Below are 26,451 nucleotides of genomic sequence, written 5' to 3'. Positions count from 1 at the left end.
CTACTTGTCAGGAGTGTTGGTGTGTTGCAACTAAACTTTATTGGACAATTATGATGCGAGCAGTTACTAGAGTTTAGTATTGAAAGAGAATAACGTTGTTCGACAGGAGAGCATTGCATATCTCGAAATTTGAGACATTATTATTAACAAAGAGGTAAGAGGACACCATGCATAATAGGTTTTCTTCTTGTTCCCTACTGCCTATAACTATATTATGCCTTTGCATAGTCGGATTGCAAAATGTACTAGAAACTGCCACACGTAAAAATAATATATTACTTATTATATGTATGAATCAGAGAAGAATCTAATCAATATGAAAATCCATCCGCATGGAAAAGATAAAAGGGGATGAAAGAATTCAAGGAAAGAAATTGAGATGATGATGATGCCTGACTAATAAAACTAAGAATATGCTGGTTATATTAATGGCTCCTAGTTTGTAACTTCTTTTGAATTTAATTGCATTCTTTATTGGTTGTTCAGGCCACATTATATTATTATTATTATTACGTACATGCATATACACCCGTAGTGGTGGTGGTAAACGCGTTATTTCCAGGAAATTAGCACAACAGCATTGTCAATGTTGATTTCTTCGTTCAATAAATATCGGAATTTATCATATATCCTAATACATATATATGTATGTCACTTTGTTATATTTATTTTTCTATAAGGTATAACGGGGTTGTAATTTTAATGTAGATATATCACGATGTATAAGGAGATGTGTGTGTGTATGTATGTGTGTGTACTTATGATGTACGGTTTATATTGAATTTTTAATCCGGAGTTTCAACAGATATTATTGGGACAACAGGTTTGTTCAATTTGGAGGCTAGGATAACAGTTTTAAGTTTTTGTGATTGAGACTCCGATGCTGATGTTCCAGGCTCAGTCGCATTATTCTCTCTTCGGTGATGATTTTCTTCATCTTGACTTTGAACACTGTATGATATATTACAATACTCTTGGAAACAGGGACATATGTCTAAAAGAAAGTGACAGAAGCTTTTCCGTATTCCGAACCACCCTGCAAATTAAGAAGCAATTTTTCTTCATCATTATGATCGCTTTTAATGAGTTTTAAGCACTCCACCCACAAAATACAGTAGATTAAAAACATTATGCAGAAAATAAAAGACTTACATTTATTACTTCGCTTATTACTAAGCGACATTAATATCAGACCTATAATGGGAAAGCATATGCAATGAATAAATTTGCATTCTAGTATTGTCAGAAATAAAATAAAATATCTCACGTACCCGCAAAGGTGAGACACAGTGGTGATATTACACCCATATAACTAATATTTATATCCCCGTCCAATTTGTTTGTTAAGAGTACCTAGGTACGACAAAACGTAAGATGATTGTTTATTAATGGCAATCCGTAACTATACTATTCAATAATTATATACATAGTTCTCATATACCTGAAAGACTAAGACAGGGACGACAAGAAAAGTGTGCCCGATAGCTGCACTCGTCGAATTTCTTCTCTGTTCTGCACTTACTTCTGGGGCACGAAAAATGATTCCAGCGAAAATGATACTGTACAAAACTCCGACGAGTGAAACGCAGAGTAGGATCCAGCTCGGCACAAAGATAACTTCCCAGGTCCATTGAATAAAATTGTCGAGTCTCAAGGCAAGAAAGATGAATTGAAGGATGTTGACGGAACAGAATAATTCCAACTACAGGATAAAATGAACAAAACCATGTAGATTCAATTTGAATTTCTCTTAATTTACAACTGTAATATTTTATGTCCTCACATCAAATGATCGATCGTTCTTCACTGCCCAGATACAAATTGCAATGGATATGATTGATATAAAGATCAACGGGATAAAAACCAGGATCCAAAAGTGTCTTTGCGATTCCAGATTGTCGCAGGCTAACAGTTCAAATAACAATAACAGCAAATGCAGAGCAAATGTGATAATCATCGCTTTATATTGGATATAAGCCTCCCCCTCGATTCTGGAAATTAAACGGAAAATACTTCAAAATTAGATTATGCATGGCATAATTCATATGACTATGACTCACCGATAGTGGGGATGTCTCCACCAGATGAAACTCCCTACCACCGCCCCCAGCACCGTAGTCGTCTTCCACACCCAAATAGGCGTGAATATTATCCAGTAGCTCCATGTTATTACTCCGTCTTGTCGCAAGGCCAACAGTATTGTGAAAACGAATAGGCAGGAGTACACCAAAAATTTACTGTAATAATTCATTAGAAAGTTTCTATTAATTAATATAACTTACTTATAACGTTGATAATTAATAAGATGCATATTCGTTCGTATGTATGTACCTTGGGTTACAATCTTGAGAAATTCTCTCCACATTCATGGCATGAGATTATTGAGATGATGGTGATTATCACCCTCTACGTCCTTCGACGATTCAGCTCAAGAATTTAATAGTACCGTGATAAAAAATATCGTCGTAATTGTCATATTTTCTTCTCCCTCTCTATTTCTATTAGTGTCTAATAATATATTTTTAATTTGCTCTACTACAAAATAAATTTGTTGTTGCATTCGCCCTTCCTTCCTTGTTTTTGAATGGTGCACGGATAATACTGCATTGTGTTAATTTAAGATTAAGATTATTCATATATTCAAGAACAGCTACAAACTAATTTTAAAGGTGGCTCTTAAATATGTAGTATTGTCCCAATTTAGATCAAGTTTTTATAAATCGAAAACAGGAAGACGATGAGCTGATTAAAGTTGAGATTCGTAGATTACTAAAAATTGATGATTTGTTTACAATAATACTGTGTGATTGATTCCTGATATTATCCAGTCTAGTAGTTATATAAATAAATGTTATCTTTAAACTTAGTTAATTTAATATGGTTATTTTGCTCTAGTTTCTCTGCATATTATAGCAAAACTGCCGCGATGATATCATCTTCTTCTCTTCAGATTGGGGCATGCGACACAAGATTTAGCCATTTGAGATTATGATTTGTTTATGAGTTTGGAAATTGGAAATTATTAGTGAGATTTTAGTATTTTATTTTATTTCATATTTATTGAATATAAATATAAAGGAAACAGGGTGATTTTTAAGTATGACTAAAATAGGTATCTGTTAACATAACGTTTTTTCCTTGTAACATTAACTGAGCATCATTGAGCCATGTAAAAAAATAACCATTATAACTACATCATAATGTAATAACCCTCCACCAAATATTGAGATTATAAATATATCAAATCAGATAGGATTTGCGAATTTAACTATTCAATGTTTAAGTGTAAATATTAAAAAGCACCATCAACGCTAAGAATACCATATAAATATTAAATGCTGTCTCAGTCTTATGTTTAACAATCAAAGGATCATCATATCAACATATTATTTTTTACTTAAGGACTCCAGTAGGAAATTTTATTTGAACATCATTTTCGAGTACGCCTTCTCTTTTTTCATATCCTCCAGCTTCTTCTGATGAAGCTGCGAAATTTAGAAAACAGTTTGACAAATCACGCACCTAATCATGACCTAAATAATTTTTAAAATAATTTAACCATTACCTTTCTATACAAACCATCAATATCTTGATTAGCACCATCGAGTGATTTCGCCAAGTCAACGAATTTTGTAGCAGTCTCAAACTCACTCTGCTCAGAGTGACAAATGGCTAATCTACAATTAAAAAGAATTAAACAATTGTTATAACTTTATTCTATAATTCCTACTCTATGAAAGAAAAGAAAAAGCAAACATTTCATAATTGACGTCTTCTTACCTGTAATAAGCTTTAAGTTTCTTGAGATCCGTAAGATCCAGTTTTATAGCTTCCTCCAAATAATGTTGAGCCCTCCGATATTCATCCTCTTTCATACGACATTGCGCAATATTATTATACAAAATAAACAAGAACTGTGTTATCTTATCTAATTCCTCTTTCACGGGGGTTAATATTTCGATAACGATCTTAAGAGCTTGTTTATACCTAAGAAACCATAAAAATATACAAATTAATCGAATTATGCCTGCAGGATAATTTTAAATTCGTACTTCAGCCTGGCTTGCTGATATTTGTGTCGTTTGAATAGATCATTTCCATAAGTTTTGAGCTCTTCTCCAGCCGTAAGTCGTTGACCGACACTAAGGTTGGCCCTGTCATCAGCGTCCATCTCCCACACCTTCAAATTCTCGCAACCATCGACAACCTTCTTAATCACAATCTCAACCATGATGGTCGTTTCTAGTAAGTAGTACATATTCCAGTTTTACAACACGATAGGTATTATTAATAATGAAAATAGATTCAATCAAAACATACTTGGCGGAACTTCCTGATATAACCCCAAATTTCCATACGCATATTGATATGTCGCCAGAAACTTAGCGGACTCAAAGGGTTCCATCGTCAGCACTCCAATGTCCAAAACTTTCAGAACATTGCCAACCCCGACTTTGAACCTATATGGCTCATCCCCTCTGTCTGGAATTTTTGACGTATCCACTACTTGTTCATATCTCAAGGTTTCATCACCAGCTTCGAGCGTGATCAAATAGTCGATGTAAACTACTTGGCCAACTTTTATTTTTCCACCGCGTCCATTAATCACGACCTGTAAATTAAGATAACAATAGTTACCAAGTAGAATAATATCATCATTATTGTATGTATGTCGTATATATTAATAACCTTTTTCTTGACTCCACCATCCGGCGTGATTGGCTCCATTCTGCGAGCCTGTTCCTCAAACGGAACACTGTCCATGTTCTCATTATCGTCGCTGATCTTTAAATTGTTGAAGTCTTGAGTCATATAATCCTTATATAACTCTTCCACTAGTTGCGTTCTAGTATACTTTGCATGATAGTGCTTTCTAGGGAGCATGTTACAGGCTCTGAGTTCTTCGTCGTCTTCCTCATCATTAAACTGAGGTACAATCTGATCAACCTTCTGTATTGGAGCTTCAGAACTGAGACTAGCCTGATAACTCTGACTAAATTAGGATTAAATAAATACATGCACAATTACTTGTTGTAAATCTCAACAAGAATAGAGTACAGTGAAAAACCTTCTAACCTCATTTGAAATCCAGTTAATCCTGGCGTACGCATCATAGTAGGGATTCGATCGACCTCAGAATCGAATTCATCTTCAGAATCCATCTTGTCCTACTACCAAACAAACCACTGCCAATTAATTGCAAAAATATGTAAAAATTTTACAATTCTTTAAGTTGACGACTTGAACAAAATTTCGATTTGCTTTTCTGACTGAACGCGTGCAGTAAATTCGAGCCTATTCCCTCCCAACCGCGTCTTTTTGATTAAACTTGTCATAATTTCTCTCCTTGCCCCGACAGAAACCACGTCCTGTCGCCTAAATTCGTGAACAGGGGTCATCCACAACTCGATAAGGACTCATCGATGATAACTACGCAAGGTTTAAAATTCAGCCACACCCACAAAAACCGCACCCACTTCATGCGACATCCTATTTGGTTGGCCTCTTGAGGTTGATGTCCATTCAGTTTGTGTGCTGGGCAGTGCTGCCACCTCGGCCCTCACCCAGCACGTTTATTCCGGCGTGCACATTGTTCCACTGCTGCGAGCACACACATTTCAGCTCATTCTTCACTCCTTCGTCTTCTGTGAACTTCAACTGCCGGTCAGCTCACACTCCGGATTTTGGTCATCAATTCGTGACTTATCTTCATCATCATGGCTGTGGGGAAGAATAAGGGGCTCAGCAAGGGAGGCAAGAAGGGTGCCAAGAAGAAGATGTAAGTAGTTTCACTATTAACTTGGTATTTTTGATAAGCAAATGTGGAGAAGGAATTTGAGAAAGAGAGTAGAAAAGTTAATTAATTGTGGTGATTAATTGTTTGTATGTAGTATTGATCCATTCACGAGGAAGGATTGGTATGATGTCAAGGCTCCATCCATCTTCAAAGTTCGTCAAGTTGGAAAAACGCTGGTCAACCGGACCCAAGGAACAAGTGAGTGGATGATGAGAAATGAAAATGTTTTTAGGATGATGATAAGTGGTAACAAATGATTTGTATAATTACAGAGATCGCGTCGGAGGGCTTGAAGGGCCGTGTTTTTGAAGTGTCGTTGGCAGATTTGCAAAATGACAATGATGCTGAGAGGTCTTTCCGAAAGTTTAAGCTGATTTCAGAAGATGTCCAGGGTCACAACGTGCTGACCAACTTTCACGGAATGAATTTGACCACGGACAAACTTCGTTCCATGGTTAAGAAATGGCAAACACTGATTGAAGCAACGACTGATGTTAAGACAACTGATGGATTTCTTCTTCGCGTTTTCTGTATTGGATACACGCACAAGGACCAGGCCTCGAAAAAGAAGACTTGCTACGCTCAGCATACTCAGGTGAGGATTGGTCAATCTTGTTATTAATATTGTTAATGGGTGACGACAAGTTGATAACGATATGAGCGAAGTTGTGCATAATTTAATTATGTATGCTTTTTCTTTTTTAGGTCAAAGCTATTCGCAAGAAGATGGTCGACATCATCTCTAAGGAAGTAAATTCAAACGACATGAAGGAGGTCGTGAATAAGCTAATTCCAGATTCTATTAGCAAGGACATCGAGAAGGCGTGCCACGGTATTTATCCACTTCACGATGTCTACATCCGAAAGGTACCACATTATTAATCACCTACTAAACTGGTTATGTCTCCATCCATACCCCCAACAAACTAATTATCCTACTAATTTTATTCAATCCTTCTTCAGGTCAAGGTCCTTAAGAAGCCCCGATTTGATCTTTCCAAGCTCTTGGAAATGCACGGCGATGGTGGAAAGGGTGCAACTGAAGAAACTGGCGAGAAAGTAGACAAACCTGACGACTATGAACCACCAGTTCAGGAAACTGTATAAGAACAGTGTTAATTTTTGATCCTACTTTTTGAAATAAATGCCGTTTCTGTGAAATTTACATCTCATCTAAAAGTTTTTATTTCATCTACATTTCATTGTACATTTATTACATCATTACATGTTATCATACATATTCATACTCGATGATGGTGCATCATATATACAACAGGAAGGAAGGATGTGCATTTAAATATAAGTATTTTCTAAAGTAGTTTGTGTAAAATGCAATGCAACCCGCCCACAACAACATAATGATTTTGCAAAGAATATTAAGAGGAATATGAATAAAATTTAATAGCCTATTTAGAAGGAGGTATTATGGTACTCGATTTTACAATAATTGGAATGGTCACACGTTGACATTATTTATTTATTTATAGTGACAAACTCGAACCCATTATCATCGGACTGAGGACAAAATGAGACGATATTCACCACTGTAGCGTAGCACCTGCAATGCAATACAACAAGTCTCACATGGTACACGAGTTCTCCAACCTGCTTTCTCCTTTCTACTTTCTACCCACCACACAACACAGACCAATGAGTAATTAGATCCGTATATGCAGTGCCCACTCATAAATCTCAATTCCGCTCTTTCAACACAAACAACATGCTCATGAATAGAAATGGAAAGAGTTGCCCAGTGATAATAGCTTCATTTATGCCTGAGTGGATTTATTAATTAAACTATGTTTCACACAAAACACATTTTCTAACCAAAGGAGGACCCATCTTTCCCCATTGCATACGTGTCTCCAGCTATATTTTGACTGAATTAATAGCTATAAACCAAATTCTTACTATACATATGCTGATAAGTTTGCCAAAATATATAATTTTAGAACGACACGAGTCAGCACATGTCCTTGCAGTTCGTACCAAAAGTCAGCCTAGAATTGTGACAATATTATACACAACATAAATCAAATGGACTAATTTTTACCTCCTCGTCGTTACATTGGGGTGGAACTGAAAGCAATTATTTTTGCTAAATAAACCAAACTTTATCAATACTGCAAAACAAATTGGCCATTTTATTTCTCCCAAAGGAAAATATCATCATCATCCTTGCCTCATTCCATGTAACCACCGTTGTGCATGATGGAAGAAAGTTGCAGATTTTGCATGGATCCTGGTGGTGAAATGTCAGCCGTGGAATGACCAAGTTCAGCTCCGGCAAGTTGAGAACGATAAGAGTTGGCGACGAGGGGGTGAACCTTTTGGAGTTGTTGTTGACCATTCATCATTAATCCTGGCAAATAAATCCCCCCAGCAGCAGAAATGTCTTCATCGCCTCCAGGAGCAGAGGCAGACTTCTTCCTTCTCCCACTGTTTTAGCCACGACAAAATCAGTCATTTATACAATTTGTGCCGGCCGGAGTATAAAAACATATACCCGTCATGCGACGGTGGAAATATGACATGAAATAACAAAAGGGGTTTAAGGTGAATTCGGAAAAATAGCGATTGCCACAACTTATAATATTCAAATAAAATACACAGGAAAAAGTTTGTAATGCGTTTTACTAAAATTTAAAAAAATAATTTTGCCGGTTACTAACAACAAAAAATCCGAATTATCATAGGTGTAAAATAATTTAATTAATAGCTGAGTACCATTCAATCAAAAATTTCATAGAAAACAAACTAAATACATATATAGTCATAAACCCAAATTTGCTGTCAAACCTGCACTACAAGGTTTTCATGATGAATTATGCGCAAAAGCAAGTGGCATTATGAGTCTCGCTTAATTTGCATTTAGATGATCCAAGTTGAAATAACAGTTAAAAAAGTTGATGAAGCCGTAAAAGTTTTTTGGTGAAAGTGAGATGACACTTTCTTATGAAAAAAATGGGAGAAATTAGGAATGGTGGCTTACATGTAGTTGAAGTCGATGAGCCCATAGCCAGCCGAGTTCCTCCCTCCGACCCTGCGAGGACTAACGCCATACTTGTGCAGAGCCAGCAACGTCTCCAACTCGGCCAACCTTTGGTCCGATTGCCGTTTGTGCCTAGGAAAAAAAAAGTGCAATTATGAAAAATTGGGGAACATGTCCATTCCTGATTGACGTCATTGTCATCGCATCATAACATCCAGGACGCTTCCTTTGTGTGTAAAGTTATAAAATAAGGACGCTTACTGGGTGTAGAGTGGAACTGCGATAACCAAACTGCTTGTGAGAACGAAGATCCAGAATAATGCGAAAATACGGTGCATCATCATCAACCGTATTCAATTTCTCAAAATTGCTTGTTGTTTTTTCTTCTGTTCCACGAATTCGACTGATCCAATGTCAAGGTGTAGAGGCTTGAGAGAGAGAAAGTTGTTGTCGAGGTAAGATTTGGTACCTGCCCACGCAGAAATCCTCGTATTTTTTCTGATTATTTTCCAATCCTGTTGCTAGATTCAAAATAACAGGAAATGTAGAATGTTTGCGAAAGGACAAAAATAGCTTGTTGTTAAATTAAATAATCGCACGTAGACCAATTAGTGTACATTCATAGTAAGATTCATTCATGAACTTTAGAATTTTGAATGGCTTCTCTCCACATAATTCGAACTTGGACATCAACTAGAATTTCGAGTTAGGAGCTCTCTCTCTCTCTTATTTAATGAAATAATTTTTGATTAACTGCATACAATTTTAGATGCCATGATCAAAATTCGAATCAACAAGTAATTAGTATCGCTAGCAATTACATGATTTTGCGGAAATTGCGTCCAAAACACAATGCCGACGCCTACACACTTCCATATATACCGCATACTTGAAGATAATTAATTGCTACTTGGTATACGCAAACAATGAAGACTGGAAATCTGTAACTTATCTAGCAGCACGTGCAATATTAATTTACGACGTACTCGTGAAACAATTTAGTGAGGTAGACCATATTTCCGCTTAGAACTTCAACTAAATTAATATACTATATTTCATTTCATTGCCCACATCAAAACCACTGTGCAGGTTTCGGTCTGTGGTTTCGCTTGGTTTTCAGAAATATGCCCGTGGTGAAGGTGGGCTTATAGAAATGAGAGATTTGAAACTTATCCGTAACCAAAGGACACGCAATGACTGCTGCTACCTTACATTTCATTTCATTTCCTTTGTAACCTTGCGCAACAATAAGCGACCCTTTATTAAATGTATTTCGTTATTATGGCTCGTGTTGGGAGAAAGTATTTTAAATTGAGATGGAGACGTGGGCCGTAATTGAAACGAAGCGAAATTGGCGTCGAAAACAATACATTTTCCTAGAATCAGTTTACATCACCTCGTAACCAACTAAACTAGAAAAAATTTCAGAGAAGTGTCAGTATGACTCAAATCTAACGCACACATTTAATCTGACCTTACAACTCAATATTAGAATTGAGACGGGGATGAATCAGGAATGAAGTTGATTGAGTACAACTTTTTGTATGTGGTTACATACGTACATCAAGGCACGTTAAGTTGATGTCATTCTTCATACATCTCAAAAAAGTAGTAACTTTAAGCGAAAAATGCACCCGTGTAGTGTCATGAAATCAAATATTGGAATCTGTTGTAGTAGGGAAGAAAGTTGCGGTTGAGATTTTTAGACGGCAAATCAATCCCAGAGAGAAATTCGAGATAGGAGGCATCACGCTGAGTTTGAGATTATTAAATTAGGTTAAAGCATTTTGCGAAATTTGTAGATTTCATGCACGGATTGGTTGAATATGAAAGTGAATCAAATTGAAGGTTACACACAATTGATTCTATTGTTAATGGCAACTGTCGTCATTCAGTCAGGATGTCGGGGTTTCTCTTGTTGTTGCCTCCAGAATATTGGCACACAACAATTCTTAGAAATTGCGTCATTAAATGTCGCGATATTTCCTTTGAGTTTTCGACAAGCCATTAAATTCCATAGCGAGAAGGAAAGCGGTAGTGGAGATCAAAGTAATGATAACTTTTACCTGTGGTGGGTGGGAAGGGGAAGTGAAGGAGAAAACACATTATGAAGCAAGATGATAATAATAATCTAATAATAATTAATTTCCTTCTTCACTAGTTGGCCCGGCCTGTTAGTTGGAATTTGATTCCAGAAGCTGTATGCAATTAGGTGACGATGCTGAGAAAGTGTCAATGCAATTTTCTCCTTTTACTTCGGCAATTAATTGAACTTGCTGCAAAGCTTGAAATTTAAGATTGACGAACGTCTCAAATTCTCAATTTACCCCGATTTAGTTTCTCAGACCATATTGTATATACTCCCCCACGTACGTTTCAGCTTTCACTGACAATGAGTGAAAGTTGAATTAAAATCCGTTTATTGTAATTCAAGAATGTAGTCAGAAATTCTGGCTCAGAATGAATGCACTTTGATCATGTCTTAATTCTACCATGTCTTAAAAATAGACTTTCGTTTTCTAAAGAAATATGAATCTGAATTCACAAATAAAAAAGTGACGAGGTTCTAAAAAATTGCGTATGTGCATATGTACCCGTTCTTGTGTGTATGCATTGAAATATGGTATGCATGATGAACTAATTAATTTAAGTACTTGTCTATAAAACTCTGAACGCTGTAATTAAGAACCCTTGAGTATGCATGACTGGGAATACTAATTGGTAGAAAATCAACAGCAATCAGATATTGTACCGATGATACTAAACTCTGAAGGTCAGTTTAATAGTCATGCAACCTTTGAGACTATTGATTAACAAGGTTCCAAGTAATTTATCTACTTTTTATTTACAAATCATTCCACTTTGCGGAGAAAGTTGATGCGTAAGCACGATTGATATTTCTCTTACCTTGGAGGCGAAATGAGACGTCACTCTGCCAAGTGAAGAGATGACTTTGGTACAATTTTCGACCTGTCCACCGGGCAAAATGATCTAACAAAATAGATGAATCTATATATCGATATGGAAATTGCTGCCGATTTCTTGGTCAAATCTCACCTTTCGTGTTCTGGTGAGGAGTAGGAAAGGTAAACCTCCTAATTGGGACGTGTGTTCCGCGGAAAAGGTGGGTGGCGATGGTGTAAGTACGTGGCGTGGTCCAAGTGAAATGTCCTTTGCTACTGAAGTGGAGGAGTCTCGTCTTGCGAAAGCAGAGACGGTGATCGAGTCGAGATGGTCAAGAAAGTTGTGCAACTGCTTCTACTTTGCAGACTTGAGACGAAGACTGACTTTTCAACCCTTTTATGGATGTGGCAACAGGTGAACTGCTACTGAGCGAGTGAGTGAGCCAGCAAATAATGTCAGTCCATCCACCAGCGTCTCCTCGACTAGCTCGCTCACAGGGAAATCTAACTTTCTCCAAAAGCGTATGGCACTTACTGGTACGCTCATTCATCCACTTTCCACCTTCCTACATACTTAGTTGTGTAATGCGAATGTAACCGTAAATTTGAGACCGTGTTGAGAAGAGTGAAGTAAAAAAAAAATGTGGACGTACATACATACTTATTGTGAACAAGCCACGCGCAACGTACATTCCGCACCCACCCAAAAGGCCGAAGCCATCAATATTCAATGGAATCGTCAAATCCCAAAAGGATAGAAAGATATCTGACCATGCAACACGGTGCTGGACGTTGTTTCTTCTTCCTTTCAGTGCAACTTATTTTCAAACAAGTTTATTTGCAAATCTAGAAGAGCAAAAGTATGTATGTACATAGTAATCGCTCGAGCGACACATACGTGACGAACCTTCAACGAGATGAGATAAAATCATTTTATAACTTGATAGATTACCATATAGCAGATCCATCTCATCTCATCTCGTCATCTCTCCCGTCCAAATTGAAATGAAATTGTGAAAGCTTAATAAATATTTGGAAAGGTTAAATAACATGTATGCAGCAGCTGGTTTGAAAATACTTGCTAGGGATGAGATACTTGAGTGAGAATTATCTTGTCATCATGTCTCTCACTAAAATTATTTGATGGGAAAGTACCATTAGGACATTTCCGCTGCTTGTTGCTTATGTACATACATCTGTGCATTTCACTCAAATCGAAGTTCTCACTCCTGTATTCACTTCCAGTCAATGGTATAATGTGCACAATAATATTTGTAGTTATCACCTCTTCCTCATCCTGAAATCTCGTCGTTTCGTTGGACATCATGTTATGTAGAACGACAACGACGCCGACGACGTTGTTGAGCAACGGAAGGAAAAGAAGGGAGAAGAGGGTCGCATTTTCATGAACAAATCAAACTCTAAATCAATCTCGACTATGAATCATCGCCATTCGAAGTGATAATATAGACCTTTCTATTTAGAGTAAGTGTTTTTAGCACTAGATTTCCAAGTCAAGTACCTCTAACAAATACTGAATAACCACGCCAGCCACCCATGTCTCAGAGAGATGTGATGATGAACAAGGTTGGACCGAACAATTATGGCTGGCAGGCATTATCATGTTTCTGAAGTGTTCTCAACCCTTCAAAAACATAAATTATTTCTCTGAAATTCATGTAGCCGATGAAATGCGTAAGCAAGTCAACTATTCAATCCAGCGGAGGTACATAAATATATATGTAGGTAGCACATTTGGCATATTACTATTTATTTTTAGCAATTTAGAAAAAAAATCGCCCCAATTTTATTTTTCGTGTGAGTCAAATAGTATGCTTGTCTCGTTTGCTTGTCCCAGAGCCATCCAGAATTTCCAATTGTTGCCCATACACAATTCTAAGTAAGTAAAAAGTAGAAATGAAAATGCTGGGAAAACTTTGTCCTTCGTTATCCAACTAAAACTCCGTTCACCAAACTCCACTCCTCCGTGCTCTCAACTTTCCCGACACTCTTATCGGATCATAACATGAGGGTCTTGGCTTGTTAGGATTAGCTTACCTGGCTGGATAGCCAACAACCCACGACAAGTAAAATATACACCCACCTCTTACACACCCACCTCCTACACACTCACGGCCAATACCGATACAATATCCCATCCCACTTATACTTATTGATAATAATTCGTTCCGAAAAAAGAATATATACACAAAAATAAATAAAATAAGGATGTCAGCGAATCGCTGACAGCGATCCAAAAGATGACTCAATTGACCCTAAAAGATCCGATGCAGTATCATCAGACCATATTCTTGGAAGTGTTGCACTTTAGGACTTCAGGCCAGAAGAGGGTTTATTTATGGAGACAGCAGCGCAGTGAAAGCCCAATAAGTAAAATCCTGTCAAGAAGACGACGCCTCAATATTTTATTGCTTTGAAATGTACACTGTAAAATGAATAAATTGGTTCATTAGAGAAATTTTAATCTTAAATATTAAAAAATAGATATTGAAAAGTATGAATGAGATTCTTATTTGAGGTCTACATCCAAATAATGTTAGTTCAAAAGTTCAAATGTATGTACACAACATTTACACAATGCACTGAAATTGCTCTGTCTCATGTTTAATGAGCATCATTTTAACCTTTTTCTCTCTACTCTTATTGGTTCCATCTCCCCAAGTCCCCTTCGTCCAAGGCAAGAAGGCCAAAAAATGTCGCATACTTTATTATTATACATAGTTTTTCATGCTAAACATGCTATTTGTGGAGTGTTATTTATAACAAGGCTTTTTTCTACGATGGGGCACTACTCTTTTGTGGCTGAAATACCCTGTCCGACTGGGAAGACAGCGGTTGCCTTTGAGCCACGTTGTGAAGAAGGGAGAGTTGAGTTTCATTACCACGACCGCATGTTCGTTGACTAACTCTACTACTTCTAAAATCACCACCTGCTTATCTACCAAGGCGGATAAGGATTTTGTCCCACTTTTCCCTCTACTGTTTGACCCTTTGACCCTTTGGGTCAGGTCGGTAAGACAATTCCGTTGTCTGAACCATCTCAAATCCATCCATGTGGGTTTGTGGACATCGTTGGTCATCATATTTCGTGTGAACCGTGACCTTTTTACGTATTTTTTTCCCACTCGGTCCACGTGGAGAATGGTGGATATCTGGGTGGTTGACTGTAATTGGAAGGAGTCAAGCTGACCAGCTGTGACGACGAAGAACGTCGCTAAACACTAACACGTCGCTAAACATCACAAACAACAACAACAGCTGCCATGGACGAGGGGATATTGCTTGGCCTGGGCAATGCTTCGGGAAGTTTCGAACGTCACATGAAGGTCAGTGGAATGAAGAAGATCAATCAAACTGAGTTACACTGGGTTATTTTATTTGGTTTATTTAAATATTTTTAGGCCATCAACTACTTCGAGCAGCTCAAACTTTCAGACACCGGTTGGCAATTGTGTGTCCAGTACTTGTCAACGACGGGGAAAACTGTGGATTCAGAGACCCAGTTTTTCTGTTTGCAAGTCATTGAGAATTTTGTCAAGACGAGGTATTTAGCATCTTCGACTGAACATCAGAATATTCTGAAGAATTTTCTATTCCGCTGGACAGGAATGCAGGTCAATGATGAAACATTTAACATGACTGACCAAATAGAAAGTAGTATATCAAATTAATAATCTATTTATTATTGACTAGGTTGTACAGCCACGTGCCTTCCTATACAACAAAGTTGCTCAGATAATAGCTTTAATTTTCATCCAAGATTATCCAATGAGTAAGTGTTTACGCTTTAGATTCAAACACAGATTTTATTGGTTAATACAAACTGATGTACTTCTTTTGACCTTTGTACCCACTTTCAGGATGGCCTAATTTTTACGACGACCTGTTTTCTACAATGGAGACAGGTGGGGAGGCTAACATTAATATGTACCTTCGGATTTTGTATGCAATTGACACAGAGGTAGCAGAAAATCATATATTGCGTGATAATTTTAATGTGCAACATACGTGTCAAACTTAAATGAATGTACCAAATATTTTTAAGATTGCTGATCGAGACATTGCTCGCACAAACGTCGAACTTCAAAGAAATAATTTAATTAAAGACGCAATGAGAGAAGGAGTGGTTGAACGATTGGCTGATTCGTGGTATCGTATATTAGTAAGTTATTTATTATTCAGTTCATTCAGTCAGATATTTTGCAGCTAGATTCCAGAAAACTAATCTGACCATGTTTTTGTAGACTACGTTTGATTCTTCCAAGCCTGACATTGTGTGCCAATGTCTACAAGTGATTGGAAAATACATTCTTTGGATGGACATCAATTTGGTGGCGAATGACCGTTTTGTTTCAGTCCTTGTCAAGAATTTGTCAGAATCTGAGGTACAAGATGCTGCTGCTGACTGCATTCATGATATAATTTGCAAAGGAATGGACCCTTTGTCGAAGACAAAATTAGTAGAATCTTTCTACACTGTGCTGACAAATGCTCAAGTGTGGGATAGTCTCAAAGTGAGTCCAAAAAGCTTGTTGTTATTGTGGTTTTAGGTCTTAAAACTTACTTTTGTGTTTTGGTAATTTTAGAATGGAAGTCCCTTTCTGTCCAGCTTGGGTAGAATTGTGAATGCCATGGGGTGCACTGTGATTGATGGTTACAATAAACTAGCCAAGACGGGAGACAAGCAAGGAGAAGTTTGCCAATACATATTTATTGCTATCGAAAATAAGGTTCCATTAATATTGGAATTTTTGGCAAATGAAGACGATGATGCGTCAGCATCAATTTTAGATTATTTAAAAGATTATTTACACGTAAGAAATTACAACATTCATGTATTGAACTATGGAATAATAACAACAAGACATTCATAATAATTTTTTGATGTTTAACAATTCCAGTTATTAAAGCAATCTCCAGCCCTTACAGAGCAGCAAAATAAATACTTTCAAATGACACTTGAAATAATTACTAGAAAATTACAGTTTGATGAGGATTATAATTTTATGAAAGAGCGAGAAACAGAGGCAGATTTCCAAGAATTTAGGTAAAAGCTTTCTGTTTAGATAGTTATCCTTTACTAGCGTATCTTAATTTAACATTAATTGTTTTTTTTTAACTTCAGGAAACAACTTAAGATTATTTTTGAGAATTTGGCTCAGATTAATAAGATGACTGTGATTGAGCACGTCAAGAACATTTTAAACATTGCGATACATAATTGGAAAATGCTTCCATTTCATGTACGAGATAAATACTTCTTAGTAATTTCAAATACACCAGTTAATATTTTACTAAATTATTATTTCAGGATTCGGAGGTGGCCTTATTGTTGATGTATTATCTTGGGGAAGCAATACCTGCGGCAGGGGTATCCCTGTTTACTGCTGATTTAGCAAAATCTTCCCCAATACAAGTACTTTTGTTGTTGATCATGAACTCAGATATTTATCTTCATACTCATCAATCCGTTGTTCTCCAATATTTTGAAATTATAGTCAGGTATGCTTTTAGCGATAAGTTTAAATACTCGGTTTTTACATTATTATTTTTTCACTCTGTTTTTATACTACAGATATGAAAAGTTTTTCGTCTGTCATCCGGACTATATTGCGAGCGTGCTAGCTAGTTTTCTCAAAGAAACTGGACTATTTCACCCTGACAAGAGAGTCAGATCAAGATGCTCATATTTGTTTTGTCGTTTTATAAAATCTGTTCGGTAAGTGAAATTTGAAGTTGCATTAAACAATTTACTATTAATTTTGATTTATTTTATTTGCAGATGTCATATAACAGATCAGCTCACGAATGACATCATTCATGCAATTCAACCATTACTAGCTCTGGTTACTCCTTCCAAATTCCAAGGAACTGAACCATTAATGTCTTCAGATGACCAGCTCTATTTATACGAAGTAGTCGGCGTAGTTATTATTTCAGGAGATAAAGGAAATGAGGTGAGCTAATTTCATGATTCAGATTCACTTACGATTGAATTCTTGACTGCTGACTGTAACACTTACTAAATTAATAGAAAGGCGAGCTCATGAAGAAAGTCGTAACCCCTTTGTTGGAAACGTCTCGCCGTGTTACAGAGGAATTGGCTGCAGAAAAGGACCCGCATCGACAAGAAGAACTTGCGAATGTAGTAATGTAAGTAGCACAATATACATAGATATTTAAGCAATATTTTTCAAGATTGGAATATTCACTAATTTCTTCTCTATTATTCTTTTGCATGCATGTGTAGTCAAGCAATATCCGTTACAAGCAGACTGAGTAAAGCATTTAGCAACCAGTTAACCATGAAGACTTACAATTGTACTTCAATTTTTCTGGATGCTTTACAAATTTTTATCCAATCAGTTCAGGTATGTTTGTCATTCCTTTATACTTGTATTATTTGCAAAGTATCGGAATATTTCAAGACAATATATTAAAACTAAAGGTGGCCCCTGACACTCAGCAAATAAGTTTGCAGAGCTGTGTTCGTCAATATCTACACCGGATGGTCGTTTGCCTGGGCATGTGAAAATATAGAAAATATTTGGTTTGAGGTGTAGTTGATTAGAGGATTTTCTTTTCAAATTATTATTAATACAACTATTTTTTGTTTGCGTAGAAGAAGAATTGTTACCCTACATTCCTTTAGCATCCCAAGCATTGTTGAAGAACTGTGATTGCAAAAGCATTCAAGAATATATGCCGCTCATCAATCAAGTCATTACTAAGTTTAAGGTTGGTACAATTGGGAAAATTTTTACAAACTTGCGCGTTTATGTGCTTATCTAATAGTTGGGTATTAAATATATGCATGTGTTTAAAAATTTAAAAATTTTCCTTATTCTTCTTCCTTAGTTATTTAATATCCTGTTGTAGTGCTATTTCTGTTGTCTTTTGAACTTTTTTACGTGAAAAGCTTCATCATTGGGAAAGTTTTGTAAATTTTGGATTTATAGTTATCATGGATATTCCAGAAAGAGGTAGTGCCCTTCTTGAATCAGATGTTTACTCCAATGGTACAGAGTGTTTTTAGAGCACTTGCTGAACCAATCGAATTAAACGACCAAATTGCTACGGGTGAGAGAAGAATGTTGCAACGACAATATTACAATTTCATTGCTACCATTGTGACAAGCAATGTGATGGAGGTGTTGTCTGCGGAGGAAAATTCAGCAATTCTACACCAAGTAATGCTTAGCGTTATTCAAGGCTCAGTGGAGTTTCCAGATCCTGTGGTAATTATAAATATATATATACCTACTATGGAATTACAATTAATTGAGCGAAAAAATATGATTTCTAGGCACAACGAGCTTGTTTTTCAATCATGAAAAAATTTGTGGAAATGTGGGGCGGTCAAGATAATCCAGAGGGTTTCATTGATTTCTTATATAAAAATATCCTTCCGGCGTGTTTTATGGCTCCGTTAAAACCACACTTTGACATCAGCGATGCACAAACACTGCTAGCCTTGAACGAAATTGGGAATTGTTTACTGGTTATTTTAGAGAAAAGAGTAAGAGTATTAACATGTAACTGTTGAAGTGAGATTGACGTAGCTTATTAAAATACTTTAATTTAATTGCAGAAAGACGAATTTCGAGTATATCTTCAGACCCACTATTTACCTACGCTTAATATACCCGTTCCAAAAATTGTAGAATTCCTCGAAGCTCTACAGCGAAGCCCAAAAGATTTTAGACTGTTTTTGAAGGTAATAATGAATGTAATGCATCGTAAGCTTTACGTTTTGAGGAAATAACATTGATTTATTTTTATATTCCAGTCATTCTTTCAGCAACTAAAAGCCAGCTTGCCTTAAGAAATGAAATGAAAATTCCTACGTATTATGTTTACTGATTTACGCATTTACTGACTAAAACATCGTATTTAATAGAAGAATAGTAAATTAAATTACTAAAACAGGTCGTGAGATACGGACTATAAATTACTTTTGATAACATTATTTACATTAAAATGTAAGTATTTGACATTGGAAATAAATTTTGTTTTTGTTTTCCTCAAAGATTCATATCAGTGGTCGTGTAATTTATACATATCAATTTGGCAGGTCTCGAATTTTGTGAACAAATGTGTAAGGTACATTTAGATTTTATACAATATATCCATCAGCTACATATGCATACAAAAACTATCTACTCTACTCCTACAGCTCGCTACTATATCATATTACATACATTCAGAGTACAAGATCAAACCCTTTGTTCATTTTATGTTGACAAGCTTACAGCTTCAGTCAACTGAATTGATTGGTTACTAAATATATTTCCAGAGGTGTTTTTATCCATAGTTGCTGGGCTGGTGGTAGTGTGCCCAATCCAATCAGGAATTTACAGATAAGATGCAAACCGGAACCAGTACAACACGTTGACAAACGTGAAGGTCAGTGGAAAGAAGAATCGTGAGATTCGATCAACTGCCAATGCTCGTCGGCGTCGTTCCGCATGTATGCAATTCGCATCCTTTGGTGGTTTCGAGGTTGGTGGGGGTGGCGGTGGTGGTATTTCGTAATTCATGGGTTCCATATCAATCGTGGCAGTGTTGGTGTTGGTGTTGGTGTTGGTGGTGTTGCTGTCAATTTTGTCATCCTCATTCTGATTCTTTACAGGATGAAAGATATTAAGGATACGTAAATAGAATGCATGTGATAGCTTAACTAAAAGTAACCTGTTGCAAATTGGTCATGTTCACAGTAACAGCAGCTGGAGCGGTCCGGAGTTGTGGGCGCAAATTATAAACCCTTGGTCGGTGCCTATTCCTACGAGTGGGCGGCGGGTCGTCAAAGGTATCTCCAAGTAAAATGTTGACCAAACAGTATTCCATCAGAGCCATGAAGACAAATCTGACAAAACAGAAGAAAAGTGAGACAAATTTACGACGCTTTTCTCAAGAAGAAGAGAAAGTGAATCGCATTTTCATACATCGTGCAAGCCGACATGAAGAGATCAATCGCCTTGAGGTATGAAACGGGTGGAAGTGCAGCCTGAGATTTCGCATGCTGCGTGGACAGTGTGAGGATCGAGGTGACGCCCAACGTGACCCTTGCAGGGGCAGCTTCCGGCTGAAAAATGGACCCATCATGTGCAAAATGATAAAGAAAAAACATATGTACCATTGTTTTGCATGCCACTAAAAAATTGCATTATTATTCACATGCAATCCAATTCCGAGGATCACCTGAATCCAAAATGAGACCCACTGCAATTAGAAATTAGCTAATTAGTTAATTGAAACATAAAATTTTCAGCTGGCAAGAGAGAAAACTGAGAACAAGATGGTTATACCGATATAATAACTATGAGACATGTCGGCAGGTACGTGTGGAACAAGTAATAGCCAAGTCGCCTCTTCAGCACGAACACGATCTCCAAACAGGTAAAGTTTCCTGATTCACAGCACAGGTTCCAATTTTATTACTGATTATGCAAATATTTTCCACTGATTTTCAAGGAAATTAAGGCATGATTGCTTTTCAGGTCTTTCTTCTCTTGTCGGAACACATAATTACATTAATTAGTTAACTATACTTAGCAGTTCGATCTACAAAATGCGTATACACGCTCTTTCTGAACCGTTTCATGATTTCATGTTCCATTTACTTTTACTTTTACGTAGGTGCTTGCTATACCTGTGGAATAGACCTGAGTGCAGTCTTGAATCCGATTTGTGACAAGTTGGAGCTGAGGGAGTTCAATTTGATCCACGGCCAAGGGAAGCACCTCTTCCCATTCGAAGACCAAGTCCGCCGTGGTGTGCGACACTAGACGTGACACGGATTGGGAGGAAGTAGGGAGGAAAAAGGAGGAGAGAATAAAAGCGTTTAATTGTCTTTGGCTGGCTAGTCTTCCTCCACCAGACAAGTTCACCACGCCTAATGAACACCAAAGTTTAAGCAAACATTTCACTCACAACTTTCCATTTGAAGTTTACATTCCTGAGTGTCGTGCGGGTACATCACAAAGTTCATCGCACACGATAATGTCAAAGTAAGTCTAGGGAATATTCCAGACAATTAATGTAATTACAATGATTAATTATTGCACACCGGCGAGGTGGGCATTCCATGCAAAAATAATGGCACATTAAACAAGTACGTATTACTTGACCATGTAGAGGATGCTTTTATCCTTGTACAGCCACAAGTAGTGATTTGGGACCGTCATGGTTTGAAATGTGACTTGCTTGGCATTTTTGAAGAAGGAATCGGGTCGCCACATTTTCTGCAGCCAGTCCACTTCCAGAAGCCTGGAGGCCATTTCACCATTAAAAGAAATCAATTCAGGCCAAAAAGTAGCATGTCGTGCTTTCTCCTTGCTTTCTCCGTTCGAGGATCATCACCATCATCGCTCATCTGCTCTCACCTACTCACACACCGAGTATGCTATGTGCTGCTAACAACCTCCATGCTAATTGCATTATATTCTGCTGAGCAAGTTCCAAACCAATCAAAGATGGGTTAATTAATTTCAATATTCTCATTAATTTTAAGCATGGCTTGAGATTTACTATTCCTGTCTCATAATTATGACAAATATAGTATCGATGCCAAATTCATGTCTAAAACTTGGGTCAAGCAAACTTTAAAACAATTAGATTACATTTACTTAAGTAGTGATTAAATGTTTCCTTTCGCGAAATAATTAAGTATATATAAATTTTGGTCTAAACTTTCCCTTTGACTTTATTAGTTCTCCTTTTCTCTTCCCATTTAATATCCAGAGTCAAAACGTTGTGTGGATTAGTTAAATACTTGCCCTCCTTTCTGAGAGGGATGGATAATAGTCTAATTTTTATGAGGGTGGAAGATAAGTGAAATCACTCGAGCATAAGTTTACTGTCGGAATAATCGCCACTAACTAAGCATCCATTCTTTGAAGACCCATTAAAGAGAGAGAAAGGAGACTCTTTTGTTGAGCATTCGAACGAAATTGTGTGGTCTTCTGGAGGAGCAGGAGATCTTTCGCAAGTACTTGTCTCCTCTGCTCAAGAAATAAAAAGGTAATCACCTTGAAGAGAAAGTAAGAGAGTTATTGTCAAGTGTTGTGTACCGACAATAATGCGACCTCGTGTCAACCAGCCAACTAATAAGTATTGGATGAAGGTATATATATGTATATTATGTGCTTTATAAGTATATCCGTTGGTTTCGGGGAAAGCAACCATGTTTCTGAGAGTGAAAGGTATACACGAGGCAGGGAGACAAGTATTTTCACGTTTTCTCAACTCATCCTTCAGCGCATGAAGGAGTGACACTGATTGCGTGTGAGATTGTCAGCATCTGACTGATCCCATAGTCTTAACGCTGTATGTACATATATGCTACGTTTCCCCATATACATAAATATCCGAAATTGTTGTACCTGTACTCAGTTGTCATGTTTCCAGGTAATCGGAGGCGATTATCTCTCCACTTCTGGGCGAAAAATATGTCAGCAGCATAAGTCTGTAATTTAAAATCATAACGGGCATTAACCACCGATAATAGGTGAGAAAATAAGAGTGGTTTTTGTATAAAGGAAAACTATGGATTGATCGAACTCCTGTACCATGGAGTACTCATCAATAGAGTCGAGTCCCATCACGGTGACGTGAAATCCGATTTTTGTCGGTTTGTTGTCAATTTTTGGAGGTCTCATTTTGTCATACAATCTCGGATTCGGAATTAGGTCGGAAAATAGCATGGGTTTCTCGAAATCATCGCGAAATGTGTCAAAGTCGTCATCTCCTCCGTGTCCTCCAGTGAAGTTGGAAGAGAGTGGATCCACACCGGAGTTTTCAGTGAGGCCGATATCGCTCAGTCTATGGAAGCAGAATTTAAAGTAGTGAAAGTATGTTGTTTTACTGCTTAATAAAGAAAGAAAGGAGCTGAGAGGAATAGTGAGTCGTCATCTAGACTTTTTTTTTTACTTCTCCTCAGTTCATCTACTAACTGACTGACTTAACTCTAAATTAATTATATGAAAGAGCAAATCCCGATTTTTTATACGCTCCTCGCACTCAACTAGAGTAACGTTGAATTACCATTGCAGATCAGCAAATTGATGTTGGCTTAATCTCACCTCACCATCCGCTTCCTTATCAATCATCTTAACTACCAGAAATCATATGGAGTTTGTGTAATCATAAATCATTCGTTGTACGGGTGAGCAAGGTTCATTTTGAGAATTTGACAAGGATGCGCAACATATGTACTGGTAAGTAAGTAGCAATTAATTTCAAGTCCGTCATCCTTTATTGGAGTGGAGAAAGTGGATGATAAAAAAAATGCTAGGAATTTTTGCGTAGCATGAGGAATAAAAGTATGCTTACTTAAGTAGTTAATTACAACAAGGGTGGACTTTCTAGAGGTTTTTTTGATAATTAAATGACCATAATATGATACCAATAGCATGCAAGAGGGCTTGTCAAGTGTGCAATATATTCTTAATTGAGACAAATCCACTCCACACACGACCAAAATTGTGGTAATCACTTAGGTCTTGAACTAAGTGATTAGCAACCACAACTAAGTGATCACAAGATTGTGATTTCATGGAATATCGCAACCGAAGCAAATACCATTTATGTATTTAGTAGTGAGTCACACTGATTACAGGGAAAGACATTTGAGAGCATGTAACCCGGAGGTTTGGTGAAACTCGGTTCATGCATCTGAATAACTTGGATTTTCCCCTCGATCTAGACACACTCCGTGTCACGGCAAACTCTTTTCTGAGCCATCGAAATCGAGATCGACTTCCCTGACATCTCTTCTGCTCCCATCAGTTTATATTTATTTACTCATCACGTCATGTTAACCCTAATTGAATATTTGTTGGACATCTTGTTAAAGATTAATTCTGGGCTGGGTTCTTTCTCTTAATTTTGTAACACTTATCGTTTCCGATTTTCTACCAAAAATCGGGAACGAAAGTTTCCTGTCCTTTTATTAAATTAAAGTAAGCAGGAAATCGGATGAGTTGACGAACAAAAAAATTAGGTCGTACGTAGCTAGTCCTTTGTCATGTTAATTCTTTCCTCACGTACGTAAAATTTACAAGTCGCTTCTTTCTTGTTACTCCCAGCAGAAATTGATTTTGATAACCTAGATTGCATTAACTTTGTCAAATGTTCAGTCATGAAGGGTGACGGTGGACTGTGGAAAGGACCAACTACGAGACGATAACAGTTTATGCGTTTGATCATGGATTTTCAAATGTGAGTGAGTTGGAACGCTTCATTGATGCCAAAATGGAAAACACCTCGAGCAGTGAGACAAAGCGTTGAAATTGAAGAATAGAATATGATACATTGGTGATTTTACACGCATATTCTCAATTTCCCCAGAAGAAAGAAAGTCCATATAGTAAAAGCGTCTTTAATACAAGCAATTATCAATACAAACACCGACATGGAAATATGATTGAATATAAGTATGAAGAAACATGTATATAAGGTATACGATTATAAAAGCAATTTTGCATGGAATTGGTAAGGAAAATAAGTAGACGAGACTTACTGTACAGCCGTTGCGAGTATGACGATGATGGCCACAAAGATGAAGAGAAGACGGATGATGAGACAAGGAAACGTCAAAACTAGTCTGGGACGCATCATGTCAAGAAATTATCCCTTTTCTGTATCAGATGTGAAAAAGTAGCCGTAGTTTCGTGATAGGATGCAAGTTGAGACAAGAAAATCTATCCAGTCTCACTTTCCCCCGTCTCAATCAGAATAAGTAGCACTTTCACCACTCTGGCCAGATCCTACTTTCACCTACTTCCCTTAAAATTAATTTTGAAAATAATTTCCTACTTGTAGATTCCTTCAAAAAAGGAGATCAGAACAAGATTTACTCAAAATTCGGGGTATTTGGAGAGAAAATAAAGCAATAAAAAATTGGACCTTTCCAAACCCAGTACTTTCTTAGGCAAAGTGAGACTCTGCTCTAAGATGTGATACTGCTTAGCACGTCTTGATCATAGGTCTCGATCTGCAATCACTGGCTGACTGACTGGCGCACTGCTACAGTGGGCGTACGTAGAAAAGAATTTCACAATTTCACTCTCATTAGAGATAATCAGGAAGAAATAAGAAGATGAAATGACAATAAATAATTTTGCTTCATGTGAGTCCCTGGAAAGCGAAATGTCAACTCAAAATAGGAAACTAGATCATCCCAATTATACAAAAGTCCATCATGATCATACTCTTAGTTTCGTAATACGGAAGCTCTTGTATACGGATTGACTCAATTTTTGGTTTGTGTCCCCCTCCTTACAAAACTTGTCCAAAAAGGGATTAAAATAAGAGGAGGGAAAGTCGTCGCAATAAGAAAGGAAGACTTGTGTATCCCTGTATTTGTATCACTCGTTCTCCTTCCCTCACTCCAAATGGCCTGCGTAAAAGCAAAGAGATCGAGATTGAATATGGTGAAATTTTAACATGTCCCAATCTCATCTATGATTTCTTCTTTTCACACAAAGGCATCAAACTCTTGTTTGTAGTGGGGCATGTATGGAAGGCTAATAATCATGTTCGTATGTTTCAACTTGTTGGGTACTTTCCCTTCTTCTGTAATGTTAAATGACTAATCTTATATTGTAGTTACAACAGATTCGTCAAACTTCACCTCATGAGAAACACCGTGTTATAGTCAATCATTACTATAATTAGCGTTTTCCCAACTTTTAAATCCACCCTTTATGCCTGTAAAGATTCCAACTTGCGTTCCA

At 37.1% G+C, this 26,451-nt stretch overlaps 6 protein-coding genes across 9 annotated transcripts; 2 read left to right on the top strand and 4 right to left on the bottom strand.

The window, feature by feature from the left end:
- Positions 1–447: 447 nt before the first annotated feature.
- On the bottom strand, positions 448–2,894 carry LOC110850683 (transmembrane protein 185B). The gene is made up of 7 exons (XM_022098186.2): positions 2,332–2,894; positions 2,061–2,237; positions 1,784–1,991; positions 1,442–1,702; positions 1,272–1,353; positions 1,153–1,194; positions 448–1,036 (listed from the first exon to the last, which is right to left on the bottom strand). Exons 1-7 carry the CDS (start codon positions 2,367–2,369, stop codon positions 786–788), a joined length of 1,059 nt encoding a protein of 352 aa, XP_021953878.1. The 5' UTR covers positions 2,370–2,894; the 3' UTR covers positions 448–785.
- Positions 2,895–3,026: 132 nt separating this feature from the next.
- Positions 3,027–5,305, bottom strand: LOC110850682 (70 kDa peptidyl-prolyl isomerase). Its single transcript, XM_022098185.2, has 7 exons — positions 5,077–5,305; positions 4,690–4,993; positions 4,321–4,612; positions 4,053–4,242; positions 3,781–3,987; positions 3,566–3,677; positions 3,027–3,485 (listed from the first exon to the last, which is right to left on the bottom strand). Exons 1-7 carry the CDS (start codon positions 5,160–5,162, stop codon positions 3,420–3,422), a joined length of 1,257 nt encoding a protein of 418 aa, XP_021953877.1. The 5' UTR covers positions 5,163–5,305; the 3' UTR covers positions 3,027–3,419.
- Positions 5,306–5,610: 305 nt separating this feature from the next.
- LOC110850685 (40S ribosomal protein S3a) lies at positions 5,611–6,962 on the top strand. The gene is made up of 5 exons (XM_022098187.2): positions 5,611–5,779; positions 5,892–5,995; positions 6,070–6,392; positions 6,503–6,664; positions 6,761–6,962. The coding sequence occupies exons 1-5, from the start codon at positions 5,718–5,720 to the stop codon at positions 6,902–6,904; spliced, it is 795 nt and encodes a 264-aa protein (XP_021953879.1). The 5' UTR covers positions 5,611–5,717; the 3' UTR covers positions 6,905–6,962.
- A 271-nt stretch (positions 6,963–7,233) lies between these two features.
- Positions 7,234–12,268, bottom strand: LOC110850686. 3 transcript variants are annotated; one of them, XM_035853060.1, is made up of 5 exons: positions 11,847–12,268; positions 11,697–11,798; positions 9,051–9,310; positions 8,790–8,921; positions 7,234–8,236 (listed from the first exon to the last, which is right to left on the bottom strand). In XM_035853060.1, exons 3-5 carry the CDS (start codon positions 9,131–9,133, stop codon positions 7,981–7,983), a joined length of 471 nt encoding a protein of 156 aa, XP_035708953.1. In that variant the 5' UTR covers positions 9,134–9,310; positions 11,697–11,798; positions 11,847–12,268; the 3' UTR covers positions 7,234–7,980. The 3 variants fall into 3 exon arrangements, with proteins under 3 accessions (XP_035708953.1, XP_021953880.1, XP_035708954.1); XM_022098188.2 differs by having other exon boundaries at positions 11,697–11,780; XM_035853061.1 differs by lacking the exons at positions 11,697–11,798; positions 11,847–12,268 and adding an exon at positions 10,856–11,044.
- A 2,279-nt stretch (positions 12,269–14,547) lies between these two features.
- On the top strand, positions 14,548–19,742 carry LOC110850927 (exportin-T). 2 transcript variants are annotated; one of them, XM_022098533.2, is made up of 20 exons: positions 14,548–15,039; positions 15,115–15,327; positions 15,407–15,485; positions 15,574–15,674; positions 15,759–15,875; positions 15,958–16,227; positions 16,300–16,527; positions 16,615–16,760; positions 16,839–16,956; positions 17,025–17,215; positions 17,289–17,432; positions 17,496–17,670; positions 17,748–17,866; positions 17,964–18,084; positions 18,162–18,237; positions 18,336–18,451; positions 18,673–18,951; positions 19,020–19,232; positions 19,305–19,430; positions 19,503–19,742. In XM_022098533.2, exons 1-20 carry the CDS (start codon positions 14,977–14,979, stop codon positions 19,536–19,538), a joined length of 2,931 nt encoding a protein of 976 aa, XP_021954225.1. In that variant the 5' UTR covers positions 14,548–14,976; the 3' UTR covers positions 19,539–19,742. The 2 variants fall into 2 exon arrangements, with proteins under 2 accessions (XP_021954225.1, XP_021954226.1); XM_022098534.2 differs by having other exon boundaries at positions 14,550–15,039; positions 18,691–18,951.
- A 111-nt stretch (positions 19,743–19,853) lies between these two features.
- On the bottom strand, positions 19,854–25,646 carry LOC110851099 (glycine receptor subunit alpha-2). The gene is made up of 11 exons (XM_035853275.1): positions 25,236–25,646; positions 23,284–23,536; positions 23,098–23,180; positions 21,839–21,982; positions 21,647–21,729; positions 21,366–21,497; positions 21,022–21,122; positions 20,915–20,935; positions 20,659–20,798; positions 20,405–20,579; positions 19,854–20,337 (listed from the first exon to the last, which is right to left on the bottom strand). The coding sequence occupies exons 1-11, from the start codon at positions 25,331–25,333 to the stop codon at positions 20,068–20,070; spliced, it is 1,500 nt and encodes a 499-aa protein (XP_035709168.1). The 5' UTR covers positions 25,334–25,646; the 3' UTR covers positions 19,854–20,067.
- Positions 25,647–26,451: the final 805 nt, after the last annotated feature.

This window comes from Folsomia candida, unplaced genomic scaffold, assembly GCF_002217175.1.
Source record: "Folsomia candida strain VU population unplaced genomic scaffold, ASM221717v1 Fcan01_Sc006, whole genome shotgun sequence".
Taxonomy (NCBI): Eukaryota; Metazoa; Arthropoda; class Collembola; order Entomobryomorpha; family Isotomidae; genus Folsomia; species Folsomia candida.
The sequence above is the reverse complement of the archived record's forward strand: the minus strand, read 5'-3'. Positions and strand labels throughout refer to the sequence as shown.

What these genes read in the sequence shown, in the direction of transcription:
- LOC110850683 (XM_022098186.2), bottom strand. Translation starts at nt 2,369, where the DNA reads ATGAATGTGGAGAGAATTTCTCAAGATTGTAACCCAAG. An exon ending in TCTCAAGATTGTAACCCAAG is followed by an intron (nt 2,238 to 2,331) that starts GTACATACATAC and finishes GAATTATTACAG; the next exon opens with TAAATTTTTGGTGTACTCCT. An exon ending in TGGAGACATCCCCACTATCG is followed by an intron (nt 1,992 to 2,060) that starts GTGAGTCATAGT and finishes TTTAATTTCCAG; the next exon opens with AATCGAGGGGGAGGCTTATA.
- LOC110850682 (XM_022098185.2), bottom strand. Translation starts at nt 5,162, where the DNA reads ATGGATTCTGAAGATGAATTCGATTCTGAGGTCGATCGAATCCCTACT. An exon ending in TTAACTGGATTTCAAATGAG is followed by an intron (nt 4,994 to 5,076) that starts GTTAGAAGGTTT and finishes ATCCTAATTTAG; the next exon opens with TCAGAGTTATCAGGCTAGTC. An exon ending in TTGATGGTTTGTATAGAAAG is followed by an intron (nt 3,486 to 3,565) that starts GTAATGGTTAAA and finishes TAAATTTCGCAG; the next exon opens with CTTCATCAGAAGAAGCTGGA.
- LOC110850685 (XM_022098187.2), top strand. Translation starts at nt 5,718, where the DNA reads ATGGCTGTGGGGAAGAATAAGGGGCTCAGCAAGGGAGGCAAGAAGGGT. An exon ending in AAGGGTGCCAAGAAGAAGAT is followed by an intron (nt 5,780 to 5,891) that starts GTAAGTAGTTTC and finishes GTTTGTATGTAG; the next exon opens with TATTGATCCATTCACGAGGA. An exon ending in GCTACGCTCAGCATACTCAG is followed by an intron (nt 6,393 to 6,502) that starts GTGAGGATTGGT and finishes TTTCTTTTTTAG; the next exon opens with GTCAAAGCTATTCGCAAGAA.
- LOC110850686 (XM_035853060.1), bottom strand. Translation starts at nt 9,133, where the DNA reads ATGATGATGCACCGTATTTTCGCATTATTCTGGATCTTCGTTCTCACA. An exon ending in GCAGTTCCACTCTACACCCA is followed by an intron (nt 8,922 to 9,050) that starts GTAAGCGTCCTT and finishes TTTTTTTCCTAG; the next exon opens with GCACAAACGGCAATCGGACC. An exon ending in CTCATCGACTTCAACTACAT is followed by an intron (nt 8,237 to 8,789) that starts GTAAGCCACCAT and finishes TGGCTAAAACAG; the next exon opens with TGGGAGAAGGAAGAAGTCTG.
- LOC110850927 (XM_022098533.2), top strand. Translation starts at nt 14,977, where the DNA reads ATGGACGAGGGGATATTGCTTGGCCTGGGCAATGCTTCGGGAAGTTTC. An exon ending in ATTCGTGGTATCGTATATTA is followed by an intron (nt 15,876 to 15,957) that starts GTAAGTTATTTA and finishes ATGTTTTTGTAG; the next exon opens with ACTACGTTTGATTCTTCCAA. An exon ending in AAGTCATTACTAAGTTTAAG is followed by an intron (nt 18,452 to 18,672) that starts GTTGGTACAATT and finishes TTGGATTTATAG; the next exon opens with TTATCATGGATATTCCAGAA.
- LOC110851099 (XM_035853275.1), bottom strand. Translation starts at nt 25,333, where the DNA reads ATGATGCGTCCCAGACTAGTTTTGACGTTTCCTTGTCTCATCATCCGT. An exon ending in CACTCAGGTCTATTCCACAG is followed by an intron (nt 21,123 to 21,365) that starts GTATAGCAAGCA and finishes GCTGTGAATCAG; the next exon opens with GAAACTTTACCTGTTTGGAG. An exon ending in GTCTCATAGTTATTATATCG is followed by an intron (nt 20,936 to 21,021) that starts GTATAACCATCT and finishes TTCTAATTGCAG; the next exon opens with TGGGTCTCATTTTGGATTCA.